Here is a 14,138-nt window from a genome sequence, read left to right as displayed (position 1 = left end):
CAGCCAAAGGCTACTGCTGCTGTGGCTCTCACGCAGCCAAAGGCTACTGCTGCTGTGGCTCTCACGCAGCCAAAGGCTACTGCTGCTGTGGCTCTCACGCAGCCAAAGGCTATTGCTGCTGTGGCTCTCATGCAGCCAAAGGCTACTGCTGCTGTGGCTCTCACGCAGCCAAAGGCTACTGCTGCTGTGGCTCTCACGCAGCCAAAGGCTACTGCTGCTCTGGCTCTCACGCAGCCAAAGGCTATTGCTGCTGTGGCTCTCGTGCAGCCAAAGGCTACTGCTGCTGTGGCTCTCACGCAGCCAAAGGCTATTGCTGCTCTGGCTCTCGTGCAGCCAAAGGCTACTGCTGCTCTGGCTCTCGTGCAGCCAAAGGCTACTGCTGCTCTGGCTCTCACGCAGCCAAAGGCTACTGCTGCTCTGGCTCTCACGCAGCCAAAGGCTATTGCTGCTGTGGCTCTCACGCAGCCAAAGGCTACTGCTGCTGTGGCTCTCACGCAGCCAAAGGCTACTGCTGCTCTGGCTCTCACGCAGCCAAAGGCTATTGCTGCTGTGGCTCTCGTGCAGCCAAAGGCTATTGCTGCTGTGGCTCTCACGCAGCCAAAGGCTATTGCTGCTGTGGCTCTCACGCAGCCAAAGGCTACTGCTGCTCTGGCTCTCACGCAGCCAAAGGCTACTGCTGCTCTGGCTCTCATGCAGCCAAAGGCTATTGCTGCTGTGGCTCTCGTGCAGCCAAAGGCTATTGCTGCTGTGGCTCTCACGCAGCCAAAGGCTATTGCTGCTGTGGCTCTCACGCAGCCAAAGGCTATTGCTGCTGTGGCTCTCACGCAGCCAAAGGCTATTGCTGCTGTGGCTCTCACGCAGCCAAAGGCTACTGCTGCTGTGGCTCTCACGCAGCCAAAGGCTATTGCTGCTGTGGCTCTCACGCAGCCAAAGGCTATTGCTGCTCTGGCTCTCATGCAGCCAAAGGCTATTTCTGCTGTGGCTCTCACGCAGCCAAAGGCTACTGCTGCTCTGGCTCTCACGCAGCCAAAGGCTACTGCTGCTGTGGCTCTCACGCAGCCAAAGGCTATTGTTGCTGTGGCTCTCACGCAGCCAAAGGCTATTGCTGCTGTGGCTCTCACGCAGCCAAAGGCTATTGCTGCTGTGGCTCTCACGCAGCCAAAGGCTATTGCTGCTGTGGCTCTCACGCAGCCAAAGGCTATTGCTGCTCTGGCTCTCACGCAGCCAAAGGCTATTGCTGCTCTGGCTCTCATGCAGCCAAAGGCTACTGCTGCTGTGGCTCTCATGCAGCCAAAGGCTATTGCTGCTGTGGCTCTCACGCAGCCAAAGGCTACTGCTGCAGGAAGCTGTGAGCTTCTAACCGCTGCAGCAGCAAACACGCTGCCTTGCTCGACTGTCACAGGAACCAGTCATAGCTTGGACAGACAAAACTTTTAATTCAGAAGGTGCTGTTTGAACCCTGGATGCTGGAGCTCACTATGTCTGTTGTATTGCCACACCAACTGCGGCATAGCCTGCAAGTTCAGGAGCAGCAAAGCCCACCTGTTGCAAGCAAAAATTTACCCCAAGGTCACAGTCCAGGTTTGGGAAACCTCTTGCCTCTCACATTCCCATCAAACACACTGCAGCTCCTATATGCATTTAAACAAGCTACTCTTGCACCACTACCTCTCTCTGGAATATTGTGCAACGGAGACACAGTTCCATGTGTGGTGACATCTGGCAAGTAAAGATGCTGCAATCCCGTATCCTTAAAACTGTGTGTGTAGTTTCTCTCTTGCCCCACCACCTGAGCAGCACCTCTGCACTCAACTGGAGCACCAGCTGCAACTACTTTGGAGTTCAGTGTGCTGGGGCTCCTACACCAGGGTCTAGCATTGCACCAAAGATTAACTCTTTCCTGTGTGCTACAACCTCCATGACAAATCACAGAATCATAGAATCAGTCAGGGTTGGAAGGGACCACAAGGATCATCTACTTCCAACCCCACTGCCATGGGCAGGGACACCCTACCCTACATCAGGCTGGCCAGAGCCTCATCCAGCCTGGCCTTAAACACCTCCAGGGATGGGGCCTCAACCACCTCCCTGCACAACCCATTCCAGGCTCTCACCACTCGTATGGTGAACAACTTTACAGTATCACAGTATAATCAGGGTTGGAAGAGACCTCACAGATCAGCAAGTCCAACCCTTTACCACAGAGCTCAAGGCTAGACCATGGCACCAAGTGCCACGTCCAATCCTGCCTTGAACTGCTCCAGGGACGGCGACTCCACCACCTCCCCGGGCAGCCCATTCCAGTGTCCAATGACTCTCTCAGTGAAGAACTTTCTCCTCACCTCGAGCCTAAATTTCCCCTGGCGCAGCCTGAGGCTGTGTCCTCTTGTTCTGGTGCTGGCCAGAACCACGGAGAGCAGCAGAACGGAGCAGAAAAAACGATTCCAGGAGCACTACCCGCAGTGCTCTCTCCATCTGGCTCGGCAGCCAAAATGGCAGTCTGAACCTGCTCATCTCCAGCTTTGCTCCATTCTCCCTAGTCCTGTCACTACCTGATATCCTGAAAAGTCCCTCCCCAGCTTTTTTAGTAGGCCCCCTTCAGATCCTGGAAGGCCACAAGAAGGTCATCTCAAGCCTCCTCTTCTCCAGACTGAACAGCCCCAACTCTTTCAGGCTGTCCTCATAGGAGAGGTGTTTCACCCTCTGATCATCCTCACGGCCCTTCTCTGGACATGCTCCAGCATGTCCACATCCTTCTTGTAATGGGGGCTCCAGAACTGGACACAGTACTCCAGGTGGGGTCTCACCAGAGCAGAGTAGAGGAGGAGAATCACCTCCCTCTGCCTGCTGGCCACACTTCTCCTGATGCAGCCCTGGATCTGGTTGCCCTCTGGGCTGCAAGTATACACTGCTGGTTCATGTTGAGCTTCTCATCCACCAGCAGTCCCAAATTTCTCTCCTCAGGGCTGCTCTCCAGCCACTCACTGCCCAGCCTCTATTTGTGCTTGGGATTGTCCTGACCCAGATGCAGGACCTTGCACTTGGTCTTGTTGAACCTCATGAGGTTGGCTCATACCCACCTCTCCAGCCTGTCCAGGTCCCTCTGGATGGCATCTCTGCCCTCCAGTGTCTCTGCTGCACCACACAGCTTGGTGTCATCAGCAAACCTGCTGAGGGTGTACTCAGTGCCACTGTCCATGTCACTGACAAAGATGTTGAACAAGACTGGTCCCAGGACTGATGCCTGAGGGACTCTGCTTGTCACTGGCCTCCACTTGGACATGGACTCATTGACAGCCACTCTTTGGGTGCAGCCATCAAGCCAGTTCTTTATCTATTTAGTGGTCCACCCATCAAGCCCATGTGTCACCAGCTTGGAGACCAGGATGTGGTGTGGGACAGTGTCAAAGGCCTTGCTCAAGTCCAGGTAAATGACATACTTCAAATATTTCAAATGCTTCTGTTCCCTGAAAGCTCTTTCCTGATTTGAAAAACCAGTGATGCTGCAGGGTGGGGTGAGGGCAGAGGTAGGCAGAGCAGTGGTCAGCTGGTCAGCAAAGGTGGTCAGCTCTTGTAGAGCCCTGGCACCACTTAGGAACTCCTCTCTGCCTTGCATCTCAGTCAAAGCGCACAGCACAGCACCAGCATCAAGCTACACGCACCAGAACTCCCTTGTGCACCAGAGCACAATGCAGTTGCCATTTGACCCTTCAACACTTGGTCAGCAGTTTCTGGAACTGACATCCTGTTGTGGGTCCGGTCAGCTCTAAGTTGTAGGGGCAAGCAGTGCCAGCAGGTGAGCTTCTGCTGGCACACGCAAACCCAGGACTCCACAACAGCCTGAATATGGATGGTGAGAAGCAAAGGCCCAATATCCATGGAGATGCAGCACTTTTCTCTGGTGTGGATCTAAGTCTCAAATTGGGCAGCCTTCACCCCACTCTCTGGGCGAATATAGGAAGAAAAAAACCCAGAGCTCCTTGTTTCAGACAACTGCAGAGGTTTCAGTGCTACAGTTGGCCTGGAAAACACTTTGTTTGCAGTCAGAGACGTCTGGACGCACCTCAGAGAGCTGAACAGTACACAGCAGAGATGACAGACAAAGCTGTGTAACCTGCCATCTTCCGAGATCATGCTCTGGAGGAACATGAAAATAATATAAACAGCAAAGCCATGAAGTAACATCCCGCAGGCAAACTTGTCCTGTTGTTAAACAAAGCTGAAATGTAATAAACAAAAAGAGATCAACCAGTTTACACGGCTTAGCTCATGGTATTTATGCAGCTTCTCCTTGAGTGAGCCGACTTGTCAGATTCTGTGTACCACAACAGTTAACTTCAAATGTAAGAAAAACTTTATTGGTCCATTAAACACTGAATCTATAACAATACATTCACCCAGTATACAAAAGGAAGTGCCCATAAAAACCAATGACATGCTTTAAAAAGGCAAAGCTGTTGGCTATTTTACAATTAAGAGCTGACAACTCTGAAATCTTTTAACAGTCCTTAAAAGTTAAAAGTGTTAGTTACTACGGATCACAAACACCTGCAAAAAATGTTAAATGAGCAAACCCTCCACTTCACTAGGCTACAGCTTAATAGAATAAAAACCACACATACACACCAAAAGTTCCATTGAAAAATATTTAAATCCCCATCATCATTACATTTTGACTACTTTGCATCCAGTTTTCTATCATGGCATATAGGAGAGTGAACAGCACTTACTGCTGGTAAACAAAAAAGCAGACACTGAACCCATATGTTCCAAGTAAATATTTTCTCAGCTCTTGTTAAGACAAGATGAACTCTTTTCTCTGAAGGTTAATTTTCACTTAACATCTGCATGGATGTCCAACAACACCTAAGCACCTGGAGGCATATCAATAAGAGGAAAAAGTAAAGCTCAGGTATGACTAACAAGACATTATTTCCCCATAGCTTTCCCATTTCCCATAGCTTTCCAAAATCCTTCCTGGCTTCGCACTGAGCTGCTTTGGCAAAACCACGGCTGCAGTGCCGCACCCCACAGCTCTGGGTGAGAAAAAGCCCTGGCAGCATTACACTGCTGGAGTGATTCCAAAGCTGATGAGTGTGGTTCTGAACAAATCTGTCTATATGGCTGTATGCTATGGCATTGAGAGCTATCGGAGACTGGCTCATGGGGGAAGCCAGTGTGGCTTTATCCGAAATAAATCCCAACATTTAAAAACCAACTACATTATTCAGCAGGTATGGAATGAGTTTGAACCAGGTTTGAGGAGAGCAAATGATCAAAAACAGATGTAGGGCCTACTTGAAACCCAGAGAGTTTCTTTGGGCATTAGAAAGCATCTGTCCTATCAGTCTCCAACAGTTTCTACTTGGAACCCTGCGTACTGTGTGACTGTATCCCCACCCGCAGTGGACAAGGGCACTTGGTGAAAAGACAGAGACATACCAGCTCCCAAGCTATGTAATCTGCTACGGAGTACAAAAAAGCCACAGCTTTCTCTGTCCATTCCCTTGTACAGTCAGGTGAAACACTCAGCTCAAACTACTGTTTACAAAACTGAAAACACGAAGTACAATGTCATGGTGCTGATTATGGGGTTTCCTCCCACAAGAACTTATAGGCCACTTCAGAAACCAAAGCAGCAGTTTTCATACACGAAAACTGATCCACATGATAAACCATGAGCCTTTGCTTTAACATAGCAGGTTGTCCTGCTATAAAAAAGGTCAACAAGAGCTGGCAAAGAAGTCTTTGCTATTTTCTAGCACCAAAGACATTCCACTTAACAGGAAGCAGAATGCGAGTGAACCAGGTTTACAATGCCATTGAAAAAAAAAGATCCAAGTAGGAGAAAAAGACAAATAAAATGAGTACATACAGCCTGCAAGAAAAAGACATTGCTTCTACAGCCTGGAAGAAATGAGGAAAGCAGAATTTTAGCTGCAGATTATCTCACACCACAAAGGTACAACCTTGTGGTATTTTGCTACATCAACTCATTTAGGAGAAAAGCCTAATGGTTTACGCTGTAAAATCTTTACTTTGAAAGCATTCAGTGGATTATTTTGTCACCAAGCTGTTCAGAGATGCTCACTGTGAGCTAGCCCATGTTCAAGCAGTGATGTCTTGAGTGCCCTAAACTCTCCAGGTCAGAATCAGAGAACTGTTAAAAACAGCTTTTCTTATTTTTTTCCCCACAAGTGCAACATTTGCTTCACTGAAATAGCAACACTCTAGCCCAGAAATGGCTGCATCAGTGGCTGACAGAAGCAGTTATCTGTGCATAACTTACCACCTTGAAGCGCTTCTAGGTGCGCAGAAAGGAGCTACAGCACAACACAAATGAACTGAAGGTGGTGTTTATGATTCCATGCAGGGCTAAGCCCTCTCTCTGGACTGCACGCACACAGCAACACTGAATTACCCGTTTCACATGGCAGTGCTCCAACCCAGCCAGGATTTACCAACTCAGATGGGAAACACGAGCTTTTTGAACCTCATGGAAGTTCTTGAAGTACAAAACTAAAGAGTATCAGAAACAAGTGAAAAATACGTTGTGTGATCTCAGCAGAGTTCCCTACTTAGCAATCAGCATGCTCTGAGGAGCTAGATGATCCACTGCAAACAAGCATGTTCATCTGCCTTCTGCACCTTCTCAACACTTTATGGCCTTAGTTGTTAGTCCAGCTATCTGAACTCAGAGACTTGCTCTCCGAGTCTGTCCCATTGATTTGTCCCAAAGTATCAGTCACGACTGCAGGTCTGAGTCACCTTGATAAGAAAACCTAACATTGTCCCAGTCTCAACTGTCAGTGCAGCGGCAAGGCTCCAAACAACCTGTCTTATAATAGCAAATTCAAAAATGTAGAAAAAGGACAAAAAAATTGTTTCACTTTCCCAGCGGAAGTAAGTTCTGTTCCTCCCAGAGCCCTTTAAAGGACAGCATAAGCCCAGCTCTAGCTGGAGGAAATTCAATACAGGATACGTTCTCTAGTTTTTCCTGTCTTTGTAACAACAGCTTCCTCACTTCACACAGCCCGAAAATGCAAGAAGCCAGAAACACTGCACTGCTCACTTAAGTTCAAGAATGAATTCAATGAACCACCATGGCACCAGGCAGGACAGACACTGCACAGGTAACTGCCTCAAACAAAGCGCTCACCTGCACTTCAGGTATGGGGAAAGAAAGTTAACTCTTCAACCATAAACATAAGCCACACCTGTTATTTGTTTCCAAAAGCACCAGGCTGCCTGTGGGTTTTCCCAGTTTTAATTCCACGGCACAGTACTAATTGAATTAAGTCTCATCCCCAGAGGTTTGTCAAACACTAACTATTTGATTTTCCACATGCACTACAGATATAAGTATGCTGTGTACAGACCAGTGTAACACAGAAGGAAGCACCACCTATTCAGAGGCTCAGTTCAGGTTTTTCAGCTCCAGTGCCACTTGAACTATTAGCTGTCACAGCAGGAAGTATGAAGGCACTTCTTCAAAAGGTTTTAAAAGCCCATTCGCATGAACCATTTGGAATCTATGAACTGGGCATTTGAATCCTTGACCCTAGATGAGGATTTTATTAAGTAGTTGCAAGTTCACCATACAGATTTTACAGCAAATGGCCAAGGCTGTCACGTTTGTCCTGTCAGCAGGAAGCTGTGCCTCACTCAAGAACCTGAGGCTTTGCGCAACCAGCTGCCACCAGTTACCGACTCCTTAGGAAGCCCTGGAGAACCATCACTGCATCTGGCACCACAGCCTGGACACAAAGATCCCCAGAGTTATTTTTGGGGTCTTTTCCCACAACATTTGTCCAAAAGCAGATACAGCCCCACTCACACTATACATACAGCCACAGATCCAGATGCATAAGGTTAAGAGTTGGTGGAAGGGAAGAATGGAGGGTTGGGAACACCTCTCCTGTGAAGAAAGGCTACAAGAATTGGAGTTGTTCAGCCAGGAAAAATGGAGACCTTACTGCAGCCTTTGTGTACTTAAAAGGGGGCTATAAGAAAGATGGGCACAATCTTTTTAGTAGGGCCTATTCAGACAGAACAAGAAGTAATAGTTTTAAACTAAAGAGCACAGACTCAGACTACATATACAGAATAAACTTTTCACAATTAGGATGGTGAAACACCATAACAGGTTGCCCAGAGAGGTGGTGGATGCCTAGAAACGTTCCAGGTTAAGTTGGATGATGCTCTGAGTAACCTGATCTAGTTGAAGATGTCCCTGCTCACTGCAGAGAAGCTGGGTTAGATGACTTTTAAAGGTCTCTTCCAACCCAAAGCATTCTACTAAGAGCAACAACATGAGGTGAACGCTGTGTTAGAAGAACGGACCCATGCCTCCCTGTGTCCTTTCCTCTCACAACCCTGTTTCCTCTGAGCAAAACCTATTTCCTTAAGTGCAAACTATTAAAAACCCCAAACAAACAAAAAAGGAAACAAACCCAAAAAAGCAAACCCACACAAAAGAGAACAAAGAGGTACGGGAAGTCCTTATGCAGGCAGATAATGCCTACATAAAATACATATTTTTGTAAACGAAGAAGAACATCCATTGGCCAAGATATGCATTAAGATCATCTACATTTAAGACTGGGATGCCTGCTATCAGAACCAGAGCACAGTTACCATTCTCTGCCCTACACTCTGAAATCCTGCACATCTTCTGCAGAGCTTCTTGCCTACATCATTCTGTTAGAAAAAAAAAAAAAAGACACTGATAATTTAAAATTAAATCTGTTTGGTTTCTCATAGTACAACAGATACTACACTAGAAGACAAATATTGCAATCTTCTCTAGGGAACAGCACTCATGAAGGGAGGCACAAGAGCCTGGGCTATCTCAGCTGCAACTCAGAGCTGCAGTGCTGGATCAAGACTGTTCGTGAGAATAGCTGCTGTGAGCTAGGTGGGACAACTGTTAGTCATCACTGCACAGTCTATAAGCTCTTATCTTAGCGATGGGACAGATAAAGGCTTCTAGATTGCAAACGTGTTAACAAAGGCCTATTTCTGGAGCAGAAGAATCTGTGTGGCTAGACTCCAAATGCAGGCAGAAACACAGTCACAGGCCCTCACACTAGCAGAGCTCTTGGCAAGATCAGAACCTTCCAGTGGAGGCAAAAGGAAAGAAAAAATCTGCTTCTTTCTTCAGAGTTCTTTGTTGTCTTTCTAACTCAATGTCAAAGCTAAGCTTCAACTGCTTTTTTTTCCCCCTAAGCACAAACAAGAAGAGCAGCAAGAGTCATCTCTGGGCAGCCCCCTCCTTCCCTCACATTTCCTAAGAGATGTATTTTGAGTCTTCTAATCACTGGGGTAGGTGGTGTAAGTACACAGAACTGCAGACCTGCAGATTTTATTTGAGGTAAGAGTGCATGGGCTTGTGAAGATCATACTCCTGGCAAGCTCCAAACAGGACAGGAGCCCAAGAATACCACAGCAATGAGGCAGTTAAAAATGATAATGAAACCAAGCAGAATAGAGATCTGCTGTATTAGGATTACTTACCAGGTGTACATTAGCCAGCAGTTATTGCAGCAGAAAAAATAAGGCATGCAAATATTCTGGCCATCTCACTGGCCTCTCTCTTGTGCTTTTCTTTGTTTTGCAGAAAGCACTGGGTGAAGATTTAAGGCTCCATCTTATTTCAAAAAGAAGAACTACTAAATCAGTTGATTTTGCTTAGAAAAAGAGAGAGGAGACAAAACCTCTGGGACTAGCATTAAGTCATAAATTCATCCCACTGGAATGTGAATACCAATAGTGGGTTCAACTTTATTCAGCTTTTAGGGCATCTGAGCTGTCATTCTGCCACCAAATCACCTGCTTAAAGCAAATAAAAGCAATACGGTAGGGTTTAACATTGTCAAGTCAGTAACTTGTACTATGGCAGCTGCTGTTGCAGTTGTGTCATCTGGTTTTGTTTTTCTGACTGCCCACTCCACTGCTTGGAATAGGCATACACAACAGCAAGGTTATTCTCCATTAATGGTTTGCTTGGCTCAATTCCATCCCAACAGGAAACAGAGGAGTATGAAAATACAGCAGTTAGTAAGAATGCTTTCCAACCAACACAGGCAGAAAAGGAAGATGACACATTACAGTCCTTTTTGGACCATCAAAGCATTTAAAATATTACAAAATTAGTAATGGAAACAGAACTGGAGATGCTGGAAGATCTTTAGAGACGAGCTGAAATAGCAGGGTAGAAAAGTAAACGAGCACTCCACTTTTAAATTGAACAGCGACTGGCAGCAGGCCTGTGTTTAGCATTTTCTCCACAGCAAACGTTCTGAATAAAGAATGCACCATATCTTAAATCTCTGTGCAGTACACACAACTTGCAGTGTGCCAGCAAAGCCAAGTTGGACAGAATCCAGTTTTAAAACTTATGTGTAAGAAATCCCCTTCTGCTAACAACTGGACTAGATCTGAACTGCACAAAATATTCAGGTGCTTTTTAAAGTTATAATAGAATAAATACTCTATTATCATTGGTACATTCCTTTCTCAATCTCAGTATACAATAACTTAAATATATTTAGTATTTAGATAAACAACTTTTAGTAGGTGCTTTGGCAATCAGATTCTTACATATTCTCTTTCCATAGAAGTATTTAGTTATGTTTTTGGAAAAGAAAAATTGTCTGGATACTACTAACAACGATGACCTGCTGTACAAAACGGCGGTCTGGATCGTCGCTGCAAACTGTAAAAGACAGTGCTAATAAAAGAGTATAAAAAAGGAATGCATATTTGCTAGAAGACATTCTAGCGTCCACAGCAAGGAAGAAGGTACATCAGGGTAAACCTGCATCATGATTATCATGGTTTTTTTCCTTGCCAATGAAGCCAGAGAAAGATCGTCAGTATTCACAACAACAGATTCCTACACTCCGCGCATCGGCACTACAAAGCTTTAGAAAGGGATTTGTTCCTTTGGGCAATGCTTGTGACAATTAAAAACCAGTAAAAAAGTCTCTGACCATTTGTTTAGTCTGACTAAAAAGTGACTAACTGGTAGATTGCTGGAAGTAGGGGTTTCCTCATTACAAAATGACTCTTGTATTTTATTTGTAACAGAGCGGGGGGAAAAAGAAATTAAAACCACAGAAGGATGGTCGCAGTGTTCACACTGAGAACTCCCTGGCTGGGCAACAGAGCGGAGCCAAGAGAGTCCACAAGTACAGACCGACACAAACCCAACAGGACGCCATCTTAATCCAGAAGATGGACCAGGTTCCAGTGAAGAATTTTTCGATCTGAGCACTTTCATAACTGTTAAGAAAAAACAAACAAACAGAAGCAATGAACTCGGTATTCATAACTGGGACTGCAGTGTCCCCTGTTTTCACAAGTGGGTCACAGCCAGCAGGCACAACTGCTCATACCTTTCCCTACAGCAAGTACATGAGTCTTGATTTTACTCTGTTTTCTTGATTTTACTCTGTTTTCTTGATTTTACTCTGTTTTCTTGATTTTTGTGTTGTGATTTTTTTCTGGAAGGGTCAAGTGTTAAACCACATGCCTGGCCTCTCTTGCTACTTCTGTGAGTTTCTGTAGGTAGGGGATAATTTGTCATGATATGACTTCTGCAAGTGAGGCACAGATAAATTATTTCTCGTCATGTAAAATTGGGTTAATCGGTGACAGACTAAGTTGTCAGATGCATGAATTTTTAGATTAAATAGAGTTGTCAAAAATCATTAATTAACACTATTGCCTGTTGTGCTAGTTTGAAGCTAGCTAGAATGTTTTGGTGAGAAGAATTAGATTACAGGCTGTGAGGAGAAAACAATGGTGATGTCTGCTTCACTCATAGGCACAGTATTATCAGGGTAACACAGTTGCTGTCTGGGCTTTGGACTGAACTTCTCTCTCCCTCTAACCTAACCTGCCGTCTGTGTGACTAATTCATCTGCTTCCTAACACCCCTGGCTGACCCTCCGGGCTACCTTAAACATAAGGCAAGATCTTGAGTAAGGTAGAGGGGTGGGAGGAAGGTGGAAGGGTGGTTGAAAGCCCTCCTGGGGACTCAGGTTTCTGGGAGGTCTGTTGTGTTTCTCTATTACCTTTTAACTTGTATATTTCTGTATAGAACTGTATATAAATTTTAAACGTCTGCTTGTATATTGTGCTAAGCTGTAAATATAAGCTTCATTCAATTTCCAGAGCTGCTGAGTCTAGTCTGGGTGATTTCCAAAGCTGGGGGGGGGGGGGGGGGGGGGGGGCGGGTAACACCCAAACCACCACACCTGTAGCTGTTGCTCTGAGTACTGTACCAGGTCTTAAAATCTAGGCTAAAAATCAGGAACATAAATAGGAAATGTTTCTCTTACATCTTGGAGCACTGAGGCATTTGAGGCTATGTGCAGAGCCATGCAACCTCAGTTGTCACTCTCTCTACTGTGGTTCATGAGTTATGCCCTCATGAGAAGTGGAGGAGAAAGGCTGAAACACAATTGCAGAGATCTTAAGGACTTTCTGACTGACGTGTTCTTTTGAGTGTTCCCAAACTGAGTGATCCCAGGCACAAGGCAAATGGGAGCAGCCCTTTTTAGATTTTGCTCAAGAATCACCCAGGAAAGAATTCCAATATCTCTTCCAGCTTTATACTTAAGGAGAGGAGGCACACTAATAGCAGAAGCTTCCATTCACATCCCTTCCCCTCTCAACACAGCTTATCAGCTTTAAAGAAACACACTTACTGAAACCAGTGAGTTACTGTCATCATCACGTAGAGCGAAGCCAAGAAGAAAACAAAGTGGAAGTAGGCATAACTGTACACCGTGCCTTTCTTCTCATCATAAATCACAGTCTGGCCTCCCCTACTTGCAGTGTGCTCTTCAGCATCAGCTGTAAGAGACAAGAGCAAGAAAGCTGTTGTAAATTTAATGAGAACTCAAAAGGGCAGCTAGTTTCATGAAGAACACAGCAAAACATCCGAGGTGTGATGCAGAAAAGCAACTGTTCAACATTTTCTTGCCCTCAGGGCATGGGCCCAAGCTTGGCTGCCACTGAAATCCTGCCCTGTTTCAGCTTCCTGGGCCACGTTTTCAAGCATTCAGGCCATTTAAATTGTTCTACACGTACACTATTCTTCTGGTAAGGATGCTCCCTTCCTAATTCACTCCTAAACAGTAGCCTCTGCAGAGCTGATGAGCCAAAAATCCAGCAGTCAGTTACACCTAGAAGTATGCAAAGAGCAGAAATTACTCTTTGTGCATTGCAGCAATGCAATGTCCTTCAAGGGATTATTAACTATCCTGTTCTTAGGCAGGAAGTGAAATTAACTTAGCTAGATTCTAAAATAGCATTCCTGCCTCTCTTCCTTCTGTAACTTAACTTTAAGCACTTCTGTTGCTTCATTCAGTCTGATATACTACAGAATGAGGATACAAGCAGCTCTCCACCTGCAGCTGTGTCCTTACTCCCTTGGCTTAGGTCTGAAAGCCACAAGAGAAGTAGATTGTGCAGCGAAAATGTAATTACCATCTCCATCAGGCACGCAGCAAAAGCAGCAACGAGCTACCTGTGAAATGAAAAATAGGAAGGGTAAGAGCCTGTGCTACAGAAAAGAGGCAGAACAGTTGGAGAAGGAAGATCTTGAGGCCTGGAACACAAGCCATAAGAGGAGAGGCTGAGGGAGCTGGGGTTGTTTAGCCTAGAGAAGAGGAGGCTCAGGGGTGACCTCATTGCTCTCTACAACTACCTGAAGGGAGGCTGTAGCCAGGTGGGGTTGGTCTCTTCTCCCAGACAACCAGCAATAGAACAAGGGGACACAGTCTCAAGTTGTGCTGGGGGAGGCTGGATGTTAGGAGAAAATTCTTGCCAGAGAGAGTGATTTGCCATTGGAATGGGCTGTCCAGGGAGGTGGTGGAGTCACCGTCCCTGGAGGTGTTCAAGAAAAGCCTGGATGAGGCACTTAGCACCATGGTCTGGTTGACTGGACAGGGCTGGGTGATAGGTTGGGCTGGGTGATAGGCTGGACTGGATGATCTTCAACGTCTTTTCCAACCGGGTTGATTATATGATTTCATGATCTGTTCTATCTTCATAATAAGCACTGAATTGGAAGAGCTTGGTTTGCATTTCCAACTGGCAAAAAATAAAATTAGGGTTTGCCAAAT

The 14,138-nt window shown here is 45.9% G+C and overlaps 1 protein-coding gene across 1 annotated transcript in view; it reads right to left on the bottom strand.

Annotated features, from left to right (window-relative positions):
* Positions 1-4,336: 4,336 nt before the first annotated feature.
* The window catches only part of SERINC5 (serine incorporator 5), a 53,174-nt gene continuing 43,372 nt past the window's right edge, over positions 4,337-14,138 (bottom strand). Inside the window, exons 10-12 of the mRNA XM_064176504.1 lie at positions 13,501-13,540; positions 12,717-12,864; positions 4,337-11,286 (exon numbers count right to left, since the gene is read on the bottom strand). Coding sequence (XP_064032574.1) covers positions 11,139-11,286; positions 12,717-12,864; positions 13,501-13,540 — 336 coding nt within the window. The 3' untranslated portion in view covers positions 4,337-11,138. The remainder of the gene's footprint in view (positions 11,287-12,716; positions 12,865-13,500; positions 13,541-14,138) is intronic.

The sequence above is a fragment of the Pogoniulus pusillus genome, chromosome Z (genome assembly GCF_015220805.1).
Source record: "Pogoniulus pusillus isolate bPogPus1 chromosome Z, bPogPus1.pri, whole genome shotgun sequence".
Classification (NCBI taxonomy): domain Eukaryota; kingdom Metazoa; phylum Chordata; class Aves; order Piciformes; family Lybiidae; genus Pogoniulus; species Pogoniulus pusillus.
The sequence above is the reverse complement of the archived record's forward strand: the minus strand, read 5'-3'. Positions and strand labels throughout refer to the sequence as shown.